This window comes from Pristis pectinata, chromosome 17 (genome assembly GCF_009764475.1).
Source record: "Pristis pectinata isolate sPriPec2 chromosome 17, sPriPec2.1.pri, whole genome shotgun sequence".
In the NCBI taxonomy this organism is placed as follows: domain Eukaryota; kingdom Metazoa; phylum Chordata; class Chondrichthyes; order Rhinopristiformes; family Pristidae; genus Pristis; species Pristis pectinata.
The window spans coordinates 31,604,126-31,631,998 of NC_067421.1; the positions used below are offsets into that span (position 1 = coordinate 31,604,126).

General features: G+C 43.8%; 1 protein-coding gene across 1 annotated transcript in view; it reads left to right on the forward strand.

Moving 5' to 3' along the window:
• Positions 1 to 2,463: 2,463 nt before the first annotated feature.
• LOC127579193 (uncharacterized) overlaps positions 2,464 to 27,873 on the forward strand; it is a 69,058-nt gene continuing 43,648 nt past the window's right edge. The window contains exons 1-10 of the mRNA XM_052031801.1: positions 2,464 to 2,642; positions 3,458 to 3,758; positions 6,929 to 7,226; positions 8,235 to 8,410; positions 10,370 to 10,620; positions 12,014 to 12,146; positions 13,123 to 13,585; positions 23,005 to 23,246; positions 25,057 to 25,354; positions 25,867 to 26,042. Of these exons, the coding sequence (XP_051887761.1) occupies positions 2,464 to 2,642; positions 3,458 to 3,758; positions 6,929 to 7,226; positions 8,235 to 8,410; positions 10,370 to 10,620; positions 12,014 to 12,146; positions 13,123 to 13,585; positions 23,005 to 23,246; positions 25,057 to 25,354; positions 25,867 to 26,042 (2,517 nt within the window). The remainder of the gene's footprint in view (positions 2,643 to 3,457; positions 3,759 to 6,928; positions 7,227 to 8,234; positions 8,411 to 10,369; positions 10,621 to 12,013; positions 12,147 to 13,122; positions 13,586 to 23,004; positions 23,247 to 25,056; positions 25,355 to 25,866; positions 26,043 to 27,873) is intronic.

A 27,873-nucleotide genomic window follows, 5' to 3' on the forward strand; every position in this document is an offset into this window, starting at 1 on the left:
TCCACTTCCCTCCACAGATGCCGCCTGACCTGCTGAGTTCCCCCAGCATCTTGTTTGGTGCTTCAGATTCATCAGGTTTTGAACTGATTGAGAAGCTTTAAGGTCAGAAATTCCAGGGATCCCAGGCCATCGGCACAAGTTATTTGGAGTGAAACTGACACCACCTTCCCATTCCTTGGTCTCCCTGTAGTTCAATTGAATGGAATTACTCCATCTATTTTCGCTTCTGCCTCCGCTTCTGAAATGCAGAATAGCACTGAATATTCAGTTCCAGGTCATGGTCACCTTGCAACCACATTTTGATTATCAGACTGTACCCTTTATAGAATCGACATGCTCCATTATAGAATTCAACGTAGAAATGGACCCTTTAGCCCACTGTGTCCACGGTGACCATCAGACACCCATTTTGCACCAATCCTGCACTCATCCCATTTTATTCTTTTCATATTCCCATCAACTCTTCCCCAGAATATAAAACTCATGTACACACTAAGGCAATTTACAGTGTTTAATTAGCCGAATAACCCACACATCGTTGGGATGTGGGGGAAACCGGAGCACTAGGAGGAAGCTCACATGTCATGGGAGAAGGTGCAAACTCCATACAGGCACCCTCTGGAGTACAGGGTTAAACCCAGGTCACTGGGGCTGTGAGGTAGTGGCTGCTGATATTTCTATTTGTGCCATCAATATTATATATGTTCAGATAAAGAACCTTTAATTGTATCTTATCCTTTCCCCCTGTTGATTCTATTTGTTGGTGCACTCCTGTGCCTGTAAGCCTTGTTCTTTGGTTACTTTTGTGGAGTCATAGGGTCGTAGATTTATACAGCAGAGAAACGGGCCCTTCAGCCTAAGTTGTCCATGCTGACCAATGTGCCTTTCAGAGCGAGTCCCTTTGCCTGCATTTGACCCATACCCCTCTAAACCTTTCCTAGACATGAACTTGCCCAAATGTAATTGTACCCACCTCTACCACCTCCTCTGTAATTGTTTTTCTTTTTTGTCTTTGGTGCATTTAACAGAAATGCAGTACATTTTGTAAATGATGAGAGATTGGCAATGCTAATGTTAAAAAGAGACTCAGAGTCATTGTAAACAAATGCTCGAAAACCAACATGCAAGAGCAGTGAGCAATCGGGAAGGTAATTCATCTGTTTGCTTAGATTATGAGAAGAATTGAGTACAGGAGGAAAAGTGTCTTACTCCATTTATACAGGACCTTGATTACACCACACCTGGAGTATTGTGCCCAGTTTTGTCTCCTTAAATAAGAAAGAATAAACATGCCTTACAGGGAATGCAGCCAAGATTAGCCTGACTACCTCCTGGGATGGTGCAGTTGCCATTGAGTGGGGTGCAGTGGTCTGCATTCTCCAAAGTTTAGTCAAATGAAAAGCTACCTCATTGAAACTTACAGATTTCTATTGGACTAGGCAGATGAGATGCAGAGGGGATGTTTCCTCTGGCTGAGGGCTCTAGAGTCTGAGGTCACAGTCTCAGAATAAAGGGTAGGCCATCTAAGACTGAGCAGAGGAGAAATTTGTTCATAGAGAGACCACTGAATCTTGGAATTCTCTACCTTAGGGAACTGCGGAGACTCAATCATTGAGTTAATTTAAAACAGACGTTGATAGATTTCTGGATATTAAGATAATCATGTTTTAAAAACATCACAAATGGGGAAAACATCACTGAAATGGAGAAAGTATGGAAATGGCATTGAGATAGAATATCCATCATTATCAAGGTGAATGGAGGAACAGGCTCCAAAGGCCAAAATGGCCTACACCTGCTCCTATTATTCTTACACCTTCCTTTCTTTATGTTTTTCTAAATATTCCTTCATGCAAACCCCTAGCTTAGCTTTTTTCCATTCTGATTCTACCCCCAGGTTTCCATTCTCCTGCCAAGCCAGCTTAAACCCTCCCCAACAGCACTGCCCCAAGGTTTCCTGTTCTCCCACTTCTTCGCCATGCCCACTGAGAAGCAATGACCAGCACTTTGTCAAGCCTGAGCAGCTTTATCTCAGGCCACAGATCACTACCCTATCATTTATGAGATATCTTTACTGGTCACATGTACATAGATATGCACAGTGAAATGCATCTTTTTGCGTGATGTTCTGGGGGCAGCCCGCAAGTGTCGCCACGTTTCCGGCGCCAACATAGCACGCCCACAACTTCCTAACCCGTACGTCTTTGGAATGTGGGAGGAAACCGGAGCACCCGGAGGAAACCCACGCAGACACGGGGAGAACGTACAAACTCCTTCCAGACAGTGGCCGGATTTGAACCCAGGTCGCTGACGCTGTAAAGCTTTACGCTAACCGCTACACTACTGTGCCTGCCCCTATTATTGTTCCAAAGGGGGGTAGTTCCTTTTACCAAAGCACCTTTTGAACCCCACCAGCTCCAAATATTGGAGTGTGACCATCCCACTCGCCCAGCAGTAGAGAAGATGGTGAACGGTGATGACAGAATCAGAAGTGGGAAAGACTTCCGGGTCTGCAATGGGATCCTCCAGGCTGCGGCTCCCATAGCAGCAAGGCCACATTGTGCAGGGATGAATCCTTGTTCCCCAAGTGTCTTTGATTGGCACAAGGTCAAAGTCAGAGGCAGCGATAGCGTGAGCAAGAGGTACAAGTGGTGGGATCTTTGGTGTCACACTTGCTGAGTGAACAGGACCTTTAGCTGCTCTTTCTGGATCCCATAGTGTGGAGAAGGCCATAAAGTGAGCACCAAATACTGAGTGGTAAGACGGAGCAGGTTAATAGAGGGTTTAGGGTTTGGGCAGTGGTGGGAAAAGGTGAAAATGCCTGGGGCCCAGAGTGAAGCAGTGGGTGAGAGGTGGAACAGCCATTTGGCCTTGCCTTGTGGGAAGGGTTGGGCAAGATGGGTTTAGGGGAGGCAGAAAGGATGGAAGATGATCCATTGGCTGAGCTCAGGCAGGACACATCTGACTAAGCCTCAGGAACAGCCTGGTGAATATCCCAATCGGGCAGGACATGGGAAAATAAAGAAACAGGAACTAAAAACGGAGAGGAAAGGAACCCTGAAGAGGGGCACCTGAGCGGTGGGTGGAGGGATTCAGGCTTCCAAACAAATTCCCTTTGGGTTGCAAGATGTGTTTCAGAGGTAGGTCTTCTTGGCAGTTTGCCGCGTGGGTTGTGATGTTATTCCAGGTTGCAGAAGAGCTGGAGGGAGAGTGAATGAAAGGAAGTTGCTATAAATAGAAGTGACCAGCGCACAGCGAGTCACGAACCAGGACTGGAAATTTACAGCAATAGGACGAAATGAAACCGAAAGGGTGGAGTTTTCCGCGGATATCGAAATATGGGATAGGCTCCGAGCAATTATTGACTGCAAACAAACACCCGGAGCAGTGACGTGCGTAAAATCGAATGCATTAGGAGGTGTGCACTCACGCTTCACGATAGCTGAATGATCTGAAGGAGGGGCGGACAAACAGTTTATAAAGAGGTTGCTGTCGCTTCAGCTCCGCAGTTGCGGGAGAGTCTGAGGGCTGCAAGCAAATCCTCAGTTCTGAAGGGGCTGCCTGTGAAGAAGAGACGCTCAGTAACGATGGCCCTGTACCGCATCGAGTCCAAGAAGCTGGACGACTTCATTAAAAGGAACTTGGAGCCAAGCGGATTTAATATCGACGTGAGAAATGCAGTGCACAGGATCTGCGAATTTTTAAAGAATCAATGTTTCGTCAGACAACCCAATATTAAAGTGATCCGAGCCGTTAAGGTGAGTCGGTTAGATTTTAATGAAAAATACTCACCGACTAGTGCTTACGATAGTTCACTATTTAAAAGATCAAGCACTTTCTTTCCTAATGAATAGAGATATATTTTTGATGAAGTTACGAATTTTCAATGATTTAAGACCTTATTGACTGGAAAGTAGATTTTTTCTTTGGAGAACATCACTGTCGTGCGGATGCTCCTCTGAAGGAGACGCTGTAAACAATGGTGCGATGCCGCTCATATGTTTGCACCCAGAAACATTCGGTCAGTTGTGACCTGTGCGGGTCCCATGGGAACCGTGCCAATGTACCTCAGCTCTCCTGAGCAGTCCCTCAGGACAAGGATGACTTGTTTCCACGACAGTTTTGTGTGTTCTGTGGAGGATGTTGGGAAACACACTCCCTTCCCCTGGGAGTAAGCCTCCAGGTCCTGCTTTTTAACTTTCTGCCTAACTCCCTAAAGCAGGCAGGGTAGATGGGTGCCGTAATTTGTAAGGTGGTGCACTCATTTTGCCACTTATGCAACTTCTGTTGGCACCCAATGCATAGCCTTGAGGTCCTTAGCAATAAATAAAAAAAGGGAAGTGGTCTCATTTTGAGAGGGGCTTCCTTGGGGTGGAAGTGCTGCTGGTAGGTGAAAGTGTGCGCTGTGATGGATAGCTGGCTTCACGGCAGGGCCAGCAGCAGAGGTTTATAAAGAGGTTGCTGTCGCTTCAGCTCCGCAGTTGCGGGAGAGTCTGAGGGCTGCAAGCAAATCCTCAGTTCTGAAGGGCTGCCTGTGAAGAAGATACGCTCAGTAACGATGGCCCTGTACCGCATAGTCTGCTAGTTTACTAAAGGGGCAGTAATGGCAGCCGGTGGAGTGGTGTGCTCCTCCTGTGAGATGTGGGAGATCAGCGAGAGTTCAAGTGTCCCTGATGATTATATCTGCAGGAAGTGTGTCCAGCTGCAGCTCCTCTCAGAATGCACGGATCGGTTGGAGCAGCAAGTTGGACTCACAGGGGAGCATACGGGAGGCAGAGAGTGTTATAGATAGGAGGTTCAGGGAGGTGGTCACACCACAGGTTCAGTCAGATAGATTGGCGATCACCAGGAGAGGCAGGCAGGTGGTGCAGGAGACTCCTGTGGTTGTTCCCCTTTCAAACAAGTATAACTTTCTGGATACTGTTGAGGGGGTGGGGAAATATCCCCTCTGGGGGAAATGACAGCAGCAGCCAGATCAGTGGCATCACAACTGGCTCTGCTAGGGCCATATTAATGAACACGGTGGAGCTAATGGGGCTTAGTTGAGAGAAGGGCAGAACTGGCAGCTCAATGTTCCAGAATTCATATTTCAGACATGATAGAGAGATGTAAAAGAAGTGAGGGAGATGCACTACTGAACGGGGAGAATGTCACAGTGACACTTGGGGAGGATGTCCTGGAGGGCTCATGCAGTGAGGCAATATGAGTGGAGATCCAGAATAAGAAAGGTGCAATCACTATGATGGGGTTATACGATGGGCCTCCCAAGAGCCAGTGGGAGATAGAGAAACAAGTACGTTGGCAGATTATGGAAAGCTGTAAGAACGACTGAGCAGTTGTAGTGTGTGACTTTAATTTCCCCAGTATTGACTGGGACTCCCTTAGTGCCAGAGGTTTAGATGGGGCAGAGTTTGGCCAGGTGATCACAATACATTACAATCTAAAATATAAATATCTGGTTACTTATCAATAAACTATACTTAACAATTTTAGAAAAGCTAGGAGATATTCCTTCAGTACAATCCCACCACCCTTCCAGTGCTTCTTTATTTAGGCACATGTCATAGAATCATTACAAGTTATGGCACAGAAGGAGGCCATTCAACCACTGTGTCCATGCAACCAAAAACAAACTTTTGGTTAATCCCACTTCCCAGTTCTTGGTCCATGACTTGGTAGGTTCTGGCTCTTTTGGTTATCCAAGTAAATGCAATGTGTGTTTCTGCCTCCACCACCATTTTGGGTAGTGAGTTCCACACAATGTTACTCATTCAGTGATAAAAAAGACAGAGAATTCTTGTCTAATCCTTCAAAAATTGGTGGATTATGATTTGGTGAGATGTTAAAACTTTGAAAATCTCAAATCTCAGTCCACACATTTATGATTCAAACACAGGCAGGACAAGGAGGTGGATTGGCTTCTTAAATATATTAATGAGCATGGAAGATTCTCATTTTATTTGCTTTGCATCAGTCCTCCCACCTCTTCCCCAGAGATCAGGCCTGCCCTTGCCCCTGCCACTACCAATCATGTTGAGGATGCTCATCTCCTCCACCGTGGGCAGCACTCCATTAGCAGTAAAATGACATATCAATGGTTGCAGGTCCCTGGTGAATGGTCTTGCACCAGTCAAACAGATCGAATTACCAATAGAATCTGTTACAGCTCTACAGCAGACAGGTTAATCCAAACTTCCAGGTTTCCCAACAGAAATACTTCTCCCATCCTTGGAAGCCAACCTCACCTATGCAGTCACCTTTGTCAAATTTTAGTCCATAAGTCCGTCACATTTGCTCTTGTACAAAGGAAAGAGCTAAATCCATTGAAATTGACCTTGTTTGAGGCTATTTGAGGGAGTAGCAAAGGAAACACTTTGCCTTGATCATATTTAAACAAATTGTTGTTTGTTATTAGTTTGTCAGTGAATATATGGAATGAGAATGCAAGGAATAATGCCAATCTTGAGAAAAGTAGTGAAATAGAAAAATAGATTCAGATGTTAAATTTGACTGTAATGCTCTGGACAGGATGGAACTAGCTGCATAGGTTTCCCACTCCTCTTCACTCGCTGGAAAGACTGCATGTGTGTACTTCCAGTGAGGACAAGGCTGAATGGTGATGCCAATAATGAACTGTCAATTATCGTCTATGATGCAGAGCATGTCCACTTTGGGGGATTTTTGAAGAGTGTTTGTTGAACTGCTACTCTTCAAGATTTTCAGGAAGAAAGGAAAATTCAGAAGAAAAGTGGCAGACAAACACCACCATGTTAATTGTGCACGCAAGGCAACAATACAGACATCCTGAACACCATTAAGATCCAGACTAAAGAGAATCAATATGGTCATGTTTTGTATTATATATCCAGGATGGGTAAGTTTGCAAATATTTGAAATAATCATAAATAACTTTGTTTTTCGTTGACAGGGTGGATCATCAGGGAAAGGAACAGCTTTAAAAAATTGCTCAGATGCAGATCTTGTCATCTTCCTCAGTTGCTTCGAGAGTTTCCAGGACCAGAGAGACACCAGGCTTGAAGTTCTTGAGGAAATTCAGAAAATGCTGGAAAAATGTTCTGAAAGCCTTGCGTATGAGATCAGTGGTATCAGTATCACCACAATAAGGCAAAGCAGCATGCCACCAAAATCTATGAGCTTTGAAGTGAAATCAAGGAAGACTTCAGAGAGTGTGTCATTTGATGTTCTGCCAACCTATGATGCATTAAGTAAGAATTCACAGCAATGTTATGTCACTTATAATCAATGGTATTATTGCATCTCAATTGTAATTTTAATTTTTCTGTCACTGCTCCTCCAGAAAGATAGCAAAAGTGCTGACTAGAAGGTCATAGAGTCATACAGCCCAGGAACAGGCCCTTCAGCCCAACTGGTCCATGCTGATGAAGATGCCCATCTAAGCTAATCTCATTTGGCCCAAAATCTCTCTAAACCTTTCATATCAATGTACCTGTCCAAGTGTCTTTTAAATATTGTTAATGTACCAGTTGGGAGGTGGGAGACAATATCCTGCTTACATCTAATGGTCACAGACAGTTCATTTTCCAGAAGAAATCTCAGGTTGTAATCAGAAGTCAAATACCTCTTACGTGCTCTCTCTCTCCACTAAGACACTGAGCCGAACTGAGATCAGCACCAAAATCTGCGACCTTCTAGCTCTGCTTCACTCATATGTCATAGCTCTCACAATTAGTTGCAGTTACATAAAATGTTTTAACATTAACAATGAATTAGATTACCCTATTATTTATCATATATCATTGACATCCAGCAATTAGCAAATGCCTTTCAAAACCACAGATGGAATGATTAGAGAGCAAATGGTTCTACCTTCAGAAACCTTTGTTAAAAACAGCAATAGTCAGCACCTTGGGTTAAGTTTACAGAAAATCCCTTCGGGGAAATGTTATGTAACCTACAACAAACTCATTGTGGGAACCTTTAGGAAGGTGAAAGACCACTCTGAGATTAAATGGAGAGTTCTGATGAAGGGTCTCAGCCCAAAACGTTGACTGTTTATTTCCCTGCATAGATGCTGCCTGACCTGCTGAGTTCCTCCAGCATTTTGTGTGTTGCTGAGGTTAACCAAACTGGAGAGTATCAATAAATTGCAGGACTGTGCCTGGCTTGTGTGGTCTTGGATGAGTTATTTGAACTGTTGTTATTAAGTATTTGTCTTTCAACCATGTTCTCATTCATCATTTTATTTCTTTCAGCAGCACAGAATAATGCAAATGAAGCACATCTCAAACTAATCGAATTTCTAAACAAGAATGTGAGCACAGACGGAGAATTTTCTCCTTGCTTTACCGAACTTCAGAGAAAATTTGTGAAAAAGTGTTGTTCAAAAGTCAAAGACTTAATTCGCCTGGTGAAATATTGGTACAATGAGGTGAGTGACTGAAGAAAAGGATAATTGTTAATCATTGAAAGCCTGTGGGAGGATTGTTGTACCAAACTTAAAATGATAGCTTGCTTCGATGTCTCAGCTTCCACCTTCTTGGCAGTCCCTTGGGATCATGGACTGAGTGAGCTCCCAGTGCAAGGCATCAAATTCTCAATACCATCCTGAATGCTCCTTCTCCACTTTGAATGGTCACGGACCAGGGATTCCCAGGAATCAGTGGGGATGTTGCATTCCTTCAAGGAAGCTTTGAGCACATCCTTGAATCTTTTCCTCTGTTCGCCTGGTAATCTCTTCTCTTGACAGAGCTTGGAATACTGTGTGTTTCAGGAGTGTTGTGATAAGCATGTGGGCTAATCAACCTGGTCAAATCAGTATAACTAGGCTGATGGCCTGGAAGATGACACTGACATTGGTTCACTTGACCTTCCAGTGAACTTGGAGGATTTTACAGAGCCAATGTTGGTGGTATTTTTTTCAGTGCCTTGAGATGCCTTCTATAGCTAGTCTAGGTCTCAGAAGCATGAAGGAAGGCAGGGATCACTGCTGCCTCGTACAACATGAATTTTGTGCAAGATCTGAGGTTTAATAGCTTTTTCCACAAAATTGACAAAAGGCTGTGCTGGTGCATCGAAGGTGAAGGTAACTTTGATCAACAACATGTACCTCTGCTGAGAGGTAGTCTCGAGAAATGTGGTTCCACAGATTCCTGTGAATGTCTATTATTGGCAGGCAGTGTAAAGCAGCAGGTGCAGGTTGGTGGAGGATCTTTGTCTTGCAGGTGTTGAATGTCAGCTCTAACTACTGGACGGCAATATTGTCTGCTTCCACCAATAACTAATCAATTGACCTGGAATGTTTGTGCTCTGGAGATCAATGAAACTTTTGGTCAAATCTCTATTGTTGCTCTTTCTCTGGAACCTACATTGATCTCCTGTCAGAGTTATAACAGGAGAACCCACTGAAATTTAGGTCCAATATTTGGAATAACTAATGATTTTCATTCTCTTTTTCTGGAATCTGGTGCTGTTCAAAACCACTGAAATGAATTTGGAGGAAGGAGCGTTCCAGTACATCTGCTGAGATTGACACATTATAGAAGATTCAGATACTCAAAAGAAATTAAAGAGCAGATTCAACCCCAGCATTAATTCCTTGCACCATGATGCCATTTTCTTTTCCCCAGGACCTACCTGATAGCCATTGCAGGAAAGGTAACTTTGTCCTCAGGGAACCCATGAGCTGTCAGTGTGTGCTCAGCTCTGCAGCAAAATGCTGGTGATTTCTGTGGTACAATTTCAGATTGAGTCTCCCGTTTCTAGTGTATCCTCCCAGCATGTTTCCTGCTTCGGGCTAGAAATGGTCAGAAACAAATTTATAACTGAATGTCATTCAATTGACATTTTAGCTGAAAGATCTGATGGTCTTCTCAGCTGGACTGAAGGCACTGCAAAACTATTAGAGGTTGGACAACACATACTCCTCAACTGACTGACAAAAAACAGATCATTTAGTCATTTCTATCATTGCCATTTGTGGGATCTTGCTGTAGACAAATTAGCTTAAATCCAAATATTCTCTTTATAATCCTGGCACTCACAGAACATTCATAAGAACAAGAAAACAGAAGCAGGAGTAGGCCCATAGCCCTTCAAGCTTGACCTGCCATTCAATATGATTGCGACTGTCCTGACCCAGACCTCATCTTGTCTGTGCAGATTCAGCAGTTTGTGAGATGAAAATGTTGAGGCAGGGGTCACTCTGGAATGATCCCATGGATTTGTAATGTCACCATTGGTCTGGGTGTGGCCTTAGCCTGTAATCTCAGGAAAGCTGTGTTATCAGAAAATAATGAAGATTAAAAGCATAGAACTGAAAATACAGGATATAGAGGAGTATGTTTAACATTATATTTGCTTATTTGTATTTGTCAATAATTTTCTCTAGCATGTCAAACCACGGAAACGAGAGCTGAGAAATGGAGCACGACTGCCTGCAAAGTATGCCTTAGAGCTATTGACCATCTATGCCTGGGAACAAGGTAATCACAAAGAGAACTTTGACATGGCTGAGGGGTTCCGCACTGTCCTGGAATTGATCTGCAAGTATCAGAAACTGTGCATCTACTGGACTGACTACTACAATGTCAATAATACAACCTTGGCAGAGTTTTTAATCAAGAAACTCCGTAACAGGAGGTAAGATGACTAACCACACTTCAAACTTTGTCAATTACAGCTACTCTCCTATTTTTAAATTATGTTCACCTCCTGTACATACAGGTCCAACAAAGTATTACATTGCATCACATTCTTAAAACATCTGAAAATATTTATTAGTGTTCCTCATTTCTAAACTAGCCACTGAGGTGATTGAATTCAAGATCTTCAGCCTTATTTACAATTCTCATCAGCACCACAATCTACCCTCCATCACCTCACCATGTGCTGCCTCGACAACCTCCTCCAGCCAGTGTCCCCAGTCCACTTTCTGCCCATTTTCCATCAGAGGTAATATTATCTCTCACCTTACCCCCATGTTATGGAGTTCTTCATACATTCTTCCCCCCTAATACTTCTCCTTTTGAAAGTGTGCCTCAAAGTCTCAACACACATTCCTCATTTTATTAATGCTCAGTTCTGTTTCCATTATGATGCTGTATGGGGAATGTGCCGATTTGTACGCATTGTGACGTGTTTTCAGTGATACATTTGGTCTGAACTATTTTTGTACTGTTTGGGAATACTGTGATGATTAACCACAGTATCTGGGACTATTGATGAAAGGAGAGTTGAGGCCACAGACACTACTATTGTACCTGGATAGAGCCAGGCAGAAAGGTTCAATTTAGGTTGACTCCTCTTCTGCTCGCTGGATCAATAAAAATACTAAATCATAGCTGTTGAAATACAAATTGCCGCACAGAATCACAACACAATTATGGATGGTGAAAGTAAGGTGACCCATCTTAACTCACACATTTGAACAATTCTTGTCCATGGTGTTTATTGCTCCTTAATAGTCCCAAGGACTTGGGAGCAACATCTTCTCTGCACAGTCAAAGACATGAAGAAGGAGAGCTGAAGTTAAGGAAGCTTTTTGGTAGGATGTAAGTAACATGGGCATCAAAGAGGGCCTGGGCTAAGTCTGAAGGACAGTCGTCTGACTGAAGATGTGTGCTGGTTTCTTGATGGGTAGGGGAGGACTTGTTGAAATTTATGATTTTTTTTGACCTAGCCACTTGATACCATAATGGACAACACTCCCTGGTCTGGCAAGTCAATACCATCTTATGTTGTGGCCTTCTGAGGTGCTTTAGCTGTCCCAGTAACTTTCTAGAATAAGTTTAATTTGAAAATAATATCCAAATACAGCAATTCTGGGAAACCTCCATGGAGGTGGATGGCGAGCTGTTGATTTTGCAAGGCCAGTATTGGAGTGGTGCAAATCTTCCAGCAATTTCAACATTCATCACAAATTGTTGCAGGATTAATACACAGTAACAACAAAGGCTACCATTACATTCACCGCTATATTGTCAGCAAACACCAGCCCAGAGTTAAATGTTGTTGAAATGGTTTTATTTTTCAGACCAATAATTCTTGATCCAGCTGATCCAACTGGAAATGTGGCTTCATCTGATGGTTGGAATGTGTTGGAAAGTGAAGCCCGGAAATGCCTAAGCATGCCTTGTGTCTCTTACATCAGAGCATGGGATGTCCAGGTAATTGGTTTAAATAAATGATGATGTTTAGATAGAAGGGAGTGTAGAGATACATTTATTCCCCCACTTCTGCCACCCAGCCAGTGTCCTGCTGTTGACAGATATCCCAGATTGCCACTGCCCAGGGAGAGATGGTGCAATATGTTGCAGGCCTTCTGACCTTGCACTGCTTAAGTTGCCCTCCAAGGTCATTTGTAGTCTCTGGTACTGAAAATCAGCCACCTCACCCTGCCATGCAGCAGTGTCCAACACATCACTGGTTGGAGAATTGAGCTAAACAAAGGCCTGGAGAAGATGGAACATGGGGAATGTGCAGGTTTGTATGCACTGTGGCATGTTTTCAGTGATGTGTTTGGGAATACTGTGATGAGCAACGACAGTATCTGGGACGTGGATGAATGGGGAGTTGAGGCCACAGGCACGACTATTGTACCCAGGTAAAGCCAGGCAGAAAGGTTCACTTCAGTTGACTCCTTTTTCTCCTACTCCTCGTGCTCCATTCCCTCAGCTGCTTGTTGGCAAGGACCATAAGAAAACAACACTTTGTAGAACTGCAGCAGGTGAAATTAACCAGCAGCTAACCCGTAACTTGATAATCCCTTTAAGTAACACTGAAGTGGGCACCTTTTGCTTACTGTACCTTCAGATGTGCAACATTAAGAGGGGACTTTAGTGGAGGGTTGAGCTCCAAATTAGCAGCACTTTTGTCAAATCAGAGTTGTCTTCTGATTGACACCATATCAGTCTGTTCTGCATTGTTCCAGCTAACATTCCCAATGCACACGTCAACACACTTCATCCACCACGATTCATTCCACAAAGAGTGTGCATTGTGCAAATGTAATTTTGTGCATTAAGGACACCCATTGCCCCCCCAGAAAATGGCTGTTTTCCTTCTCACTCTCTTGTTCTGTGTCTTCTCCAAAGTCGAAAAGGAATACATTTTACTTGTGATTTGTTTTTTTTTGTACCTCAGCTGGTGAAGACATTTGAAGTCACTGTGACTGCCCTGAATGGTAGCTCATTACAACTAAGTGTCAACATTGACAACAAGATCTCTGAGATCAAACGCAGCATCCAGGAAAAGTGGAACATCCCAGCTTCCCAGCAACGCCTGGTATCCAATGGAGCCATTCTGAATGAAGGGATCACCTTGTTGGATTCCAAGATCTTCTTTAATGCACAAATTCAGCTACTCATGCTAAATGCCATGGAGATATTTGTCAGTTTGGATGGGCGTAGCGAGATAATTCAGGTTTCGCCAAATGACAAGGTTTCAAGTTTAAAAGTTAAAGTTGAATCTCTGAAGCAAATCCGGCCAAGCCAGTACTACTTGACCTTTCAGTCACAGCCACTTGAAGATGAACGTACTCTGCAATATTATGGCATTAAGCAACATTCTACCATCATTGTCAACCTGCGACTGCGTGGTGGCAGAGAGATTTAACTTCTTAATGCAGAGGATTGTAATTAAACAGTTTGAAAATCAATGGCAATGATAAAGACTCTAAATTATGTTTTCATTTAAGGGACAATTATCTGGGTTGAAACAGAATTAGCCACATTCTGTAAATATTGAGAGGTTGTACTTTGTCTGCATGTATTTCATACTAATGTAAATGTTTTTTTCTTTTGTCACTTATTTTACTGTCCAAATATGAAAATACATATTTAATTGACATATTAAGAAAGTCTGGGAGCCTACCTGTTATTTTCATAACCTTCCCATTTCACAGTAAAACCGTGTTTCGGGTTACCTCACCAAATACTGAGTTGCACCTCCGTCACATTCACACAACACAACTGAGGTGTCTGTGAATGGAATATCAATATTAAAGAGTACTATGGGTCAGGGGATCTAGAACCACAAAATTTCCTGAATGAACTCCCTCACTTGGAAGCTGACAGTATGGAGTGGAACAAGATAACCTCCCCACTATCCTCTCTCTCCACCCAATAAAAACTCCTGTTCCACAAGGATCTGTGTTGTGTGACCAGCTATGTTTTTAATCACATGATGTGAGCATCTCCAACAAGATCAACATTCAATGAATATTCAACATTACTCTTTGAGTGGCTTGCTGGGCCATTTCATTGAATGGTTTAATGTCCAAACATTGCTGTGGATCTAGGACACACATGAACAAGACTGGGTTAGAACATTAGTGAACTAGTTGGGGTTTTAAACAAACTGAAGTTTCATGGTCACCATTACTGGCACAAGGTGCTACTGAGAGATTTTAATTGCCCAGCCTTTACAGTGGGATTAGGCCTCATGTATTTGGGTCAATGTCCAGATCTCTGGAATGTCAGTCAACTTAACCCCTGTGGTACTACACACTACTATTCAGTATGTTTATAAATGAAACAGATGATGGGATGGACAGCCAAGTTCATCAATGATTGACACATGGGAGGCCTTTTTAGCAATGTGGACGCAAGATTTGCAAAACCAGGGAATATTACCAGATTGAGTGAATAGGCAATACTTTGGGAAATAGATATCCATGTAGGAAAATTTAAGCATGTCTGACATGTCACCTGACACAAGACTCCAGAGAACGAGGCAAAGAGTTTACCCAACATTGCCCTCGTCCTGGGGAATGCCTCATTTCCAAAACTCACCAACAAGAATCAAGACCTCACGGCTGGCAGTGAGAGGGGCCCTCCCCATCAGATCCTTACTGCACGGCCAGACTCTCACTCCCAATGCACACTGTCCAAGGGACAACTTCGCTGAGGATGAGACGGTTGTTCACTTCTTTGGGGACTGTGCATTTATAAAGAAGGTCTGGAAAAGTATACTGTGGTCCCTGTCAAGGTTCATCCTGAGCAGCTGTGTAACAGAGGACTTTAAGATCTGCAGGTTATTCCCAGGGGCACATACTGAGGCAATCATGAAGTGCTGCTGGAAGATCATCAACCTGGTGAAAGAGGCATTTGGTCTGCCCAAAGTTTGATGGTCGTTCAATAGAATGAGATGTCTGTAGGTGAATGCTGCCGCCCAGCACATCCCAGGTTGCAGGAGTACATGCTAAGGGATGCACTAAAGTTTGAGGCAGCAAACACAAAGGCTTTGAGGGGCTGAGTCTTGTGGAACACCTGAAGGGTGTATCATTCAAAGAGGCTGCTAGAGTGGATGAAGACCAATGAGCATTCACAATGAAATGCTGAGTACATTGCCTAATTCCACTTCACACAGTGTTGTGCACAACTTTGAACCCATCATTTCCAACATGGAGGCAAAGGCCAGTTGCAGTTGCAACACTGCAGACCCAGTCAGGGTCCAGCACCTGAGGGTTCAGTATCAGTGGCACAGCATAAACCACTCAGCAGTGGCACCCAGTCAAAGAAACAGCCTTCTGACTCCATATTGAAATCAGCAATTTCAGGTAACTAGCTATCAATACTGGTATCAGAAATGGAAAGATCACGTAAAAATCTAAGAGATAGGAACAGAATTGGACCTTCAAGGTTGCTGAACAAGATTATGACATATACCAATGACATAGGTAGGAAAAGAGCTGAGGTCCTGAAGATGGAATGTAGGGAGCTAGATAGGAAGCTGAAAAGCAAGACTTCAAGGGTAGTAATCTCTGGATTGCTGCCTGTGTCATGCACCAGTGAGGGCAAGAATAGGTTGATTTGGCAGATGAATGCGTGGCTGAGAAATTGATGCAAGGGGCAGGGTTTCAGGTTTGTTGATCATTGGGATGTCTTTTGGGGAAGGTACGACCTGTACAAAAGGGACGGGTTACACCTGAACTGGAGGGGGACCAATATTCTTGCAGGCAGGTTTGCTAGAAATGTTGGGGAGGGTTTAAACTAGTTTGGCAGGGGGATGGGAACCCGAGTGACAGGTCAGAGGTTGGTGCATTTAGTGTGCAAGTAGATGCAGAGTGTAGAAAGTCTATGAGGAAGGATAGGCATTTGAAAGGGCAAAATTGCAGTCAGTTGGATGGGCTGAAGTGTGTCTCCTTTAATGCGAGAAGTATCAGGAACAAAGATGATGAACTTAGAGCATGGGTAAGTACGTGGAACTATGACGTGGTGGCCATTACAGGGACTTGGCTGTCGCAAGGGGAGGAATGGTTGCTGGATATTCTGGGGCTTAGATGTTTCAAAAGGAACAGCGATGGAGGTAAAAAAGGTGGGGAGTGGCTTTGCTGATCAGGGAGAGTGTCATATCTGTAGAAAGGGAGGATGTCCTGGAGGGATCATCCACTGAGTCTGTGAGTGGAAGTCAGAAACAGGAAGGGAGCGACCACTCTATTGGGAGTATTCTACAGACCCCCTAATAGCATCAGAAACACTGAGGAGCAGATCGGGAGGCAGATTTTGGAGAGGTGCAAAAATAACAGGCTTGTTGTCATGGGTGATTTCAACTTTCCTAATATTGATTGGCACCTCCTCTGTGTAAAGGGGATAGATGGGGCAGAGTTTGTTAGGTGTGTCCAGGAAGGATTCCTGACACAGTATGTGGACAGGCCGACTAGAGGACAGGCCATTCTGGACCTGGTGCTAGGCAATGAGCCTGATCATGTTTCAGATCACTTGAGGGGAGAGCATTTTGGAGACTGTCACCATAACTCCTTGACCTTTACCATAGCCTTGGAGAGGGATAGGAGCAGACGATATGGGAAAGTATGTAATTGGGGGAGGGGGAATTATGATGCTATTAAGCAGGAACTTGGGAGCGTAAATTGGGAAGAGATGTTCTTGGGGAAGTGCACAGCGGAAATGTGGAGGTTGTTTAGGGAGTACTTGCATGGGGTTCTGGATAGGTTTATCCCATTGAGGCAAGATAAGGATGGTAGAGTGAAGGAACCGTGGTTGACAAGAGACAGAATATGTTGTCAAGAGGATGAAAGAAGCTTACCTAAGATTTAGAAAGCATGGATCAGACAGGGCTCTGGAGAGTTACAAAGTAGCCAGGAGGGAGCTTAAGGATGGACTTAGGAGAGCTAGAAGGGGGCATGAGAAGGCCTTGGTGAGTAGGATAAAGGAAACCTCCCCCCCCCCCCAAGGCATTCTACACGTATGTGAAGAATAGGATGATAACTAGAGTGAGGGTAGGACCAATCAGGGATAAAAGAGGAAACATGTGCCTGGAGTCGGAAGAGGTATGGGAGGTCCTTAATGAATATTTTGATTCAGTATTCACCAGTGAGAGAGAGACCTTGATGTTTGTGAGGATTGCATACAACAGGCTGATATGCTAGGGCATGTCAATATGAGGAAAGAAGATGGGCTGGAAATTTTGAAAAACATTAGGATAGTTAAGTCACCGGGGCCAGACGGGATATATCCAAGGTTATTACGGGAAGCGAAGGAAGAGATTGCTGCTCCTTTGGCAAAGATCTTTGCGTCCTCACTGGCCACAGGGGTAGTGCCAGATGATTGGAGGGTGGCAAATATTGTTCCTTTGTTTAAGAAAAGGAGTAGGGATAACCCTGGGAAATACAGACCAGTGAGTCTCACTTCAGTGGTGGGCAAATTACTGGAGAAGATTCTTAAAGACAGGATTTATGAGCATTTAGAGAAGCATAGGCTGATTAGGAAGAGTCAGCATGGCTTTGTGAGGGGCAGGTCATGCCTCATGAGCCTGATTGAAATCTTTGAGAAGGAAGAGCAGTGGATGTGGTGTACATGCATTTTAGTAAGGTGTTTGATAAGGTTCCTCATGGAAGACTCATTCGGAAAGTCAGGAGGCATGGGATCCAGGGAAGCTCGGCTGTGTGGATTCTGAATTGGCTCTCCCATAGAAGACAGAGGGTGGTGATAGATGGAGCATATTCTGCCTGGAGGTCAATGACCAGTGGTGTTCTGCAGGGATCTGTTCTGGGACCCCTGCTCTTTGTGATTTTTATAAGTGACTTGGATGAGGATGTGGAAGGGTGGGTTAGTAAGTTTGCTGATGACACAAAGGTTGGTGGTGTTGTGGATAGTGTAGAAGGTCGCTGTAGATTACAACAGGACATTGATAGGATGCAGAGCGGGCTGAGAAGTGGCAGATGGAGTTCAACCAGGAAAAGTGTGAAGTGATACACTTTGGAAGATCAAATTTGAAGGCAGAATACAAGGTTAATGGCAGGACTCTTAACAGTGTGGAGGAACAAAGGGATCTTGGGGTCCACGTCCATAGATCCCTCAAGGTTGCTGCGCAGTTCAATAGGGTTGTTAAGAAGGCGTATGGTGTGTTGGCCTTCATTAGTAGGGGTATTAAGTTCAAGAGCCACGAGGTATTGTTGCAGCTCTATAGAACTCTGGTTAGAACACACTCAGTATTGTGTTCAGTTCTGGTCGCCTCATTATGGGAAGGATGTGGAAGCTTTAGAGAGGGTACAGAGGAGATTTACCAGGATGTTGCCTGGACTGGAGAGCATGGCTTATGAGGATAGGTTGAGTGAGTTAGGGCTTTTCTCTTTGGAGAGAAGGAGGACGAGAGGTGACTTGATAGAGCTCTACAAGATGATGAGGCACAGATCGAGTGGACAGTCAGAGACTTTTTCCCAGGGTGAAAATGGCTAACATGAGGGGGCATAATTTTAAGGTGATTGGAGGAAGGTATAAGGGGGATGTCAGAGGTAAGTTTTTTACACAGAGAGTGGTGGGTGTGTGGAACACACTGCCAGCAAAGGTTGTGGGGGCAGATACATTAGGGACATTTAAGAGACTCTTAGATAGCTGCATGAATCATAGAGGAATGGGAGGGGAGGGGTTAACATTTGGGAGGGAAGGGTTAGATAGATAGTAGAACGGGGTAAAATGTCGGCACAACATTGTGGGCCGAAGGGCCTGCACTGTGCTGTAGTGTTCTATGTTCTGTGTCTGACCTCCACCCCAGTGCCACTTCCAGCATGGTAGTGTAGTGGTTAGCGTAACGCTTTACAGCGCCAGTGACCCGGGTTCAAATCTGGCCACTGTCTGTAAGGAGTTTGTATGTCCTTCCCGTGACTGCGTGGGTTTCCTCCGGGTGCTCTGGTTTCCTCCCACATTCCAATGACATACGGATTAGGAAGTTGTGGGCATGCTATGTTGGTGCCGGAAGTGTGGCGACACTTGCGGGCTGCCTCCAGAACACTAGGCAAGAAGATGCATTTCACTGTGTGTTTCGATGTACATGTAACTAATAAAGAAATCTTATCTCTTATCTTAAAATGCACAGAAATCTATTGACCTCTGCTCTGGCTGAGCATGAGTGAGCTTCCATAGCCCTCCGGGGTAGAAGGTTCATCATCATCCTCATCTCAGAATTAAATTCTTATTCTCAAACCGTGTCCCCTGGTCCCTGACTCCTCGTTAAGAGGAAACATCCCCCCTGCATCTCGCCTGCCATTCCCTGGCCTCACACTGTCGGAGATATTCCCTTTGTCCGCTCTCTGCTACTTGACACTAAGTTGTTTTTCCACGATTTCCCGGTTCCAACAGTTGCGGCCTGACCCGCTGATCATTGCCAGCAGTTTCTCGCTTCTGATCTTGGCGTTTACTCTGTTATTTGCAGCGTCAGACCTCGAGATCGAAATTCAACCGATAACGGGGAAATGGAAACCTGCGCAACTAAAATGTTTACAGATCAGGCGTATTCACCCCGGGAATGACACGTAAATTGTTCTTTATGTCGAAACAACACGCCTTTGATCTCCACGTCAGAATCTGAGGGATCATTGACAGATTAACCCGAGGCTACATGTTTTCTTGTGAAGTATAAAATGATTGTTTCTGCTGATTGCTGTTTGAATGTGTACTGAGGGGTAGTGCACTACGTGGAGTAATTTCGGCGCAGAGCGAGTCACGGCTGCGCCTGGGCTTTCGGGGCTTTGAAAGAACCGTCTTTAATTCTCTTTTTCACAGTTAATATCAAATATATTACCGGGGATTCCCGTTTCACGGTGCATCCAGCACCATTCACTCAGGCAGGGTGAATCTGTTCACTTTTTGATTGGATGAGCTGTGAAGATAGGCATGCAAGTTGGCCAATGGCAAGCGAGAGTTTGGGACAGCAGGTAGAGACCAACTTCTTCGAATGATAAATAGGGCACATGCCTTGTTTTAGAAAAAATAAGTGATGTAACCACTTTTATAAGGGAGGTGGTTTTACTCCACTCATTTGAAATCTGCTGCCCTTTCCTGCCTATTCCACAGAACATTTAACTTCCCCACAGACCAATAATCTGTCCATCTCTGTCTCAGATATATTTAATGATTCATTCTTCACCTCTCTCCAAGAGAAGAGATCCCTCCTCATTTCTGAAACAATTCCCTCTCCCACAAGGGATGTATTTGCTCACCATCTGTCTTGTCAAGCCCTCGCAGAATCTCATGGTTCAGTAACATTACCTCTCATCTTTCTATAACTCCAGTGGGTATAACTTCCAATGAGTAAATGACCAACCCCTCCAACCTTTTCTCATTCCAGGAGTCAATCTTACAAACTGTTCCCTATCTTTCCTCAAATAAGTTGAACAAAACACATGTTGTCTCACCGACGTCCTGTTGAGTTGAAGGAAGACTTTCCTTCTTTTATACCCCACTTCATTTACAGCAAAGGCTAATTACATGTTGTTCCTGCATGCTAAATTCCATTGTTTGCTGCATGATCCCTCTGTATAGCAACATTCTCTAAGATCATCTCTATTGCTGATTTTCTATCCTTTGTACTGATGTGGACAATCTCATCCTTTCACATATTTTACTCCATTTGTCGAATTTTGCCCATGCACTTAACCTGTGCCATATCCCTTAGCAGATTCATTGCATTCTCCTCCAATGTGCTTTCCCACTGATGTACATATCATCGGCAAATTTGCTTCCATCAATGGAAGTCCGACCAAATACTAAAACAATCCAGTAGCACTGCCCATATTGAGTCAAGAGACACAATGCTGTCCTCGATAATGAATGGCAGACTTATTGCCATTAAATCATTTTCAGTACCTGGGCATTGCTAACAATGCCTACAATTGCCAATTCCTAATTACCCCTGAGAGTTGGATGGTGAGCTACCTCCTTGAACTGTTTCAGTCCTTCACCTGGTGGGTAGGGAGCTCCAGCATTTGCCACAAGAGATAATGAAGGAATGGTACAAAAGGACAGCTTTGGCCTGGATGACAAGGACCACTGATGTGCAATCACTTGATGGGGTGAGCTTGGCATGTAGTGAAAAGATAACATGGCACCACAAGCCTGTGGTATGATCCGTGACATCCCTGGTAGGCAGTGATATCCCTTCATTTGTTTTTCTCAGCCTGTGAAGCGTGTGTTGGTTTTGGTGAACTTTGTGGTTAACTTTTTCCTGGTCAACTCTTTCCAGTGGTGAACTCCTTCCAACCCATTCAATATATTAACTAAAAAGTTGAGTATCTGACTTGAAAGCCAATGTCCAATTATTATCTGGAGTGGGGTAGACAGATACCGCAGGAAGCTTGTGTGCAGACTGCAGATTTGTCTGAGGAATCAAGGTGAGCATTGGAGAGGGATGTGAAATTGCCAACCAGACCCAGGAAATGTCAGAATCAGAAGTGCTCCTAGGTCTGCAATGTGGTCCCTGAGGCTGCGGCTCCCACAGCAGGAAGGCCATATTGTGCAGAGATGAATCCCTGTTCCTCAAGTGTCCTTCACTGACAAGTTAAAGACAGAGCCAGTGGCACCAAGGGTAGGAAATACAACCAGTGGGGACTTTGGTGTCACACTTGCTAAGTGAACAGGGCCTTCAGCTGCTCTTTCTGGATTCCATAGGTCAAGAAGGCCATAAAATGAGCACCAAATACAGAGTGGTAAGATGGAGCAGGTTAATAGAGGGTTTAGGGTTTGGGCAGTGGTGGGAAAAGGTGAAAATGCCTGGGCCCAGAGTGAAGCAGTGGGTGAGAGGTGGAACAGCCATTTTTTGGCCTTGCTTTGTGGGAAGGGTTGGGCAAGATGGGTTTAGGGGAGGCAGAAAGGATGGAAGATGATCCATTGGCTGAGCTCAGGCAGGACACATCTGACTGAGCCTCAGGAACAGCCTCAGCTAGTGGCGAATATCCCAATTGGGCACGACATGGGAAAATAAAGAGACAGGAATTAAAAACGGAGAGGAAAGGAACCCTGAAGAGGGGCACCTGAGAGCTGGGTGGAGGGATTCAGGCATCCAAACGAATTCCTTTTGGGTTACAAGATGTGTTTCAGAGGTAGCTCTTCTTGGCACTTTGCCCCGTGGGTTGTGATGTTACTCCAGGGTGCAGAAGAGCTGGAGGGAGAGTGAATGAAAGGCAGATGCTATAAATAGAAGTGACCAGCGCACAACGAGTCACAAACCAGGACTGGAAATGTACACGAACGGCAATGGAAAGAAATGAAACCGACAGGATGGGATTTTCCATGGATATCGAAACATGCGTGGCGATTTGTTAGAACAAAACAAATTCCTTTTGGATTGCAAGACGTTTTTCAAAGGTAGGTCTTCTTGGCAGTTTGCCCCGTGGGTTGTGATGTTATTCCAGGTTATTAAAGACACTGAAAGGTGTGTGAATGAAAGGAAGAAGACATAATTAGAGTTAGAATTGACTCGAAGGCAGTGAGGCACAAGTTAATGGAACCAGGACTAGAAAGTCACAGGAACAGCAATGTAAGGAAATGAGACAAAAACAGTTATTTTCCATAATACTTAAAACAGATGTGGTTTTGTGATAGATCAGTTCCCGAGAAATTACTGACTAAGCACAAACGCCCAGAGCAGTCACATGCATAAAATATATTGTACTGGATAATGCTTATCTTCATGTTGCACTGTATTTGCATTATTTGAAGGAGGGGCTAGCAACCCACTTATAAGGAAGTGGCTGTCATGCCAGCTCCTCCTCTTTCTCATCTGTGAAAGAGTCTGTGGGGTGGAAGCAAGTCTTTAATGCTGAAGGGTTGTCTGCAAGGAGGAACATGTGCTCAGTAACGATGGACCTCTACCACACAGAGCCCAGGAGGCTGGATGACTTCATTAAAAGAAACTTAGAGCCAGTCGGATTTAATGCTGATGTGAGACAGGCTGTGCACAGGATCTGCGAATTTTTAAAGAATCAGTGTTTTACTAGACAACCCAACATTAAAGTGATCAGAGCCGTTAAGGTGAGTCACTTGGTTTTTAATAAAAATGTTTACCTCCCAGTGCTTTCAATAATTTGTTATTTAAACAATTAATCACTTCTTTTCCTTATGAATGAAGATGTTTTCAGATGAAGTTACTAATTTACAATGATTTTAAATCTAATTGGCTAGTGATTGGATTTTTTCCAATGCACCAGAATATCCTCTATAGTGCTAATACCAAACAGATTCCCCAAGTGTTCACAAGGTTGGCTGCAAACTGTTGTTCAACAGCATTATTGTGTTTCTGCTCAAAAATGCATTAAATTGTAAACTGTTTTGTCCCCTTGGGAACCCTCCCAATTTATCTTAGCAACCTCCGTCTCCATTGACAGCCACTCGAGATCAGGAATGGTTTGCTCCCACTCCAATTTTCTGGGTTCTGAGGTGGCCAATGAGGGCAACTTGAATTCTTGTTTAATCCTTCTCACCCACCCCCAAAGAACTGATGGTTTGGGATTGGGTGAGATGTTAAAACCTCAAACCTCAAACCTAGGCAGTTCTGGTTTAAACAGAGGCAGGGCAAAGGGTGGGGACACAATCCACCTCTGGGAGATGGATTGGCTTGTTGAATTATTAATGAGAATTGGAGATTGTACTTTTATCTACTTTTCCCTCCTTTGTCCTCCCACCACTTCCCCAGGGATAGGGATCAGACTTGCCCTCCTGACCAAGACATCCATCTACTCCACCATGGGCAGCACTGCATTAGCAGCAAAATGACATACCAGTGGCTTTAGGGACCTGGTGAATGGGCTTTCACCGGTCAATCAGGTTGACTTACCAATGGAATCTGTCACAGCTCTGCAGCAGACAAGTTCTCCGGAACTTCCACATTTCCTTCTCCCTTCTTACACAGTTCAGCTCCCCTGTGCAACAACCACTGTCAAGCTTCAGTCCAACAAATTTGTCACATTTACTCTTGTACAAAAGGAAAGAGCGCAGACCAAACCCTGTCAACGTTGCCTTTTAACTCACCAGGTCTCCAGTTCCCCTGCTGTCTTCCAACTCACTGGGGCCCCAGTTCCAATGCTGCCTTTTAACTCCCTGAAGTCCTAGTTCCCTTGCTTCCTTCTAGCTCAGCGGCACCCCAGTTCCCGCACTCCCTTGAAACTTTCCTGGTTCTGTTTCCCTGGTTCACTGGAAATTTTATTAAATTTACTGTACTATGTAACAGCTAAACAAGTGAATTAAATGTGTGTTGGAGTATTAATTGCAAATAACATACAAGAGCATGGGAAATCTGGCCATTCGATGCCACCAAAGTGGAATGCAAGGAACTGAACCAGTCTCCAAAATAATCCACAAAAGGACAACCCCACTCACTTGAAAAGGATTTTCAGGTGTTAAATTTGACTGCAATGCTCTCAACAGGATGGAGTTATCAGCGCAGGTTTTCCACTCCTGTTTACCTTCTTTAAAGACTGCATGTGTGTATCTTCAGTGAGGACAAAGCTGGATGGTAATGTTGCATCAATAACCTGCTACCAACTATCATTTATGATCATACACATAGAATGCCTACTTAGGGGGATTGTTGGAAGAGAATTTGTTGAACTGTATCTCATCGCGATTTTCTGGAAAAGACGAAAATTCAGAAGGAAAGCAGCAGAAAAAATACCCACAGTGTGTAATTGTGAACACAAAGTAACAATACAAACAGCCTACAATACCATGATGATCAAAGCTGAAGACAATCAATGTGGTCACTTTTTTACATCATATGTCTGGAATGGATGTGTTTATCACTAGCTAAAATCATCAGAAGTAATTAAATATTCTTTCTTGACAGGGTGGGTCATCAGGGAAAGGAACAGCTTTAAAAAACCACTCAGATGCAGATCTTGTCGTCTTCCTCAGTTGCTTCAAAAGTTTTCAGGACCAGAGAGACACCAGGCTTGAAGTTCTTCAGGAAATTCAGCAAATGCTGGAAAAATACTCTGCAAGTCTTGTGTATGAGATCAGTGATATCAGTATCAACTCAATAAAGCAAAACACCATCCCACCAAAATCTCTGAGCTTTGTATTGGAATCAAAGAAGACTTCAGAGAGTGTGTCATTTGATGTTCTGCCAACCTATGATGCATTAAGTAAGAATTTATATCAATGTTATGTTACCTGTGATTAAAGGTAACAGCAATATGATAAAATCTGAACCGTAATTTTAATTCATCTGTCAGCTTCCACTGCTCTAAAAAGATGGGAAGAGTGGAGCTTGTCTGCTTTTCTCCCTCCAGTGTTTCATTCCCAGTTAAGATCATGAGACAATTGAGTTCTATATTTAGTTATTGCTACCTTTACTCGGGAAGAATATATTACAATGCAGTTTGTGTCTGTAAAGATGTGTGGAGTTCTTTCACAGGAGAAATAACAAGGAATATTTACCCTGGTGTTGATTGGCACTGTTTTACCACTGACATTAAACCAGATTGGTATTAAACTGAAGCTGAAGGGAAGTCCAGGATACCAGCACTTAAAGGAGATCAAACCAGTAATGACTTTTTAAGATAATTTTGCAAGTTTGTTCCTTTTTCCTTCCCTTTCTTGAGAAAGTGATTCAGTTTATTGGTTACTAGCTCATTTGTCATTTTATTTCTTATAGACGGCCAGCACAACACAAATGAAGCACATCTTGAACTAATCAAGTTTGAAAGTAAAAATAAGAACTCAGGTGGTGAATTTTCTGCCTGCTTTACTGAACTTCAGAGAGCATTTGTGAAAGCGTATTCTTCAAAAGTCAAAGATTTGATTCGCTTGCTGAAATATTGGTACATGCAGGTGAGTGATTGGAGAACAGGATGATTGTTAATCATTGAAATCCTATAGGAGGATTGTAATACCAAAACAAACAGATAGCTTACTTTAGTGTCTCAGCTTCCAGCTTCTTCAGAGGCAATCCCTTCGGATTGAGGATGATTTACATTGACTCTGGTTTTGTTGGTTCTGAGGAGGCAACCGAAGCTATTGTAGGAAATGCAGCATCTTCCACAGGTGGGGCAGATGGTGTCTGATGGGGTGGGTGGCTGGGTAGCTGGTGATGTTATTGGCTCCTTCCATCACTTGTGCAGGCCCTATTTTTCAATACCATCCCAAGTGCACCTTCTCCACTTTGAGCAATCATAGCCCAGGGATTCCTGGAGTCAGTAGGGATGTTGCATTACTTCAAGGTGGCTTTGAGCACATCCTTGGACATTTTCCTCTGTCTGCCTGCTAATTTCTTCCTTAACAGAGCTTGGAACGGAGTGTATATTTTGGGAGTCTGGGTGTTGGACATGCGAGGAACATGGCCAGTCGAACTTGGCCATCTGAATGTGGCTAGGACTTTAGTACCGGGGAAGTTTCCCTGGAAAAGGGCACTGACAGTGTTTCACTTGTCCTTTCAGTGAATTTGGAGAATTTTATGGAGCCAGCATTGGTTGTATTTTTCCATTTCCTTGAGTTGCCCACTGTAGGTAGTACAGATGTCCGGAACATATGGGAGGGCAGGGATCATTGCCTTCTGGTAGAGCATGGATTGTGTGCAAGGTCTGAGGTCTTCATCTTGAAATATCCTTTTCTGCCATTGACCAAAAGCTATGCTGGCCCATTGAAGGTGGTGGTAAATGTTATTGTCATTATCTGCCTTTGCTGAGAGGTAGCGCCCAAGGTATAGGAAATTTTCCACATTTTACACGGTCTCCATGAGAACTTTAAGTGTTGCAGGGCAACACTGGCAGGTTGCACCAGTGGGTAATCAACTGACATGGGTTGCAGATTATTTTACTGTCATTGATTGTGTTACTGGAATGTTTGTGCTATGGAATGGAACTTTTCAGCAAATCTCTATTTTTGTAGTTTCTCTGAAAGTTCCATTCAACTCCTGAACATCCATCTCCTCAACAGAACATTGGCAGAATCCACTGAAATTTAGGTCCAGTATATGAAATAATTAAAACAACAAACAAACTGAGCCAATAACACATTTGGATGACTGATATAGGCAGGAATCACGTCACCTGAAGTTGTAGAACTCAGTAAAAACCAGAAGGCTGCAATGTGCCCAGACAGAAGATAAAGTATTATTCCTCAAGCTTGCATTGGGCCTCATTGTAACAGTACAGAAGGCCACAAACTGAGAGATCAGATGAGTGTGGGATGGACAATTGAAGTTGCAGGCAATGGGAAGCTCAAGGTCATCCCTGTGGATTGAACACTGATGTTCTGCAAAGTGATCACCCAACCTGCAATTGGCTTCTCCAATACAGAGAACACATTGTGTCTTCCCACTTATATCCACGATACCTTTCCTCTACAATCTCCTCTATTTCTATGTTTTTCTTTCAGCAGCGAACGATATGTCCAGTTTTGCACTTTGTAACACATACATTTTTTTGCCTCTGTTCTTTTGTCTAAATTCTCACTTTCTAACTGCTCCCATTCACTCATTGCCCAGATAAGCTTGTTTACAGTTTATCCCCAATGATAACCCTATAGGAGACATCCCCTTCCCCACCATTCTAGCAGCTTAACAAGCTTCTTCTCACTCCTTCCCAGTTCTGACAAAGGGACCTTCACCTCAACTGTTAACTCTGTTTCTCTTCCCACAGGTGCAAACAGGATTTTCTGTTTG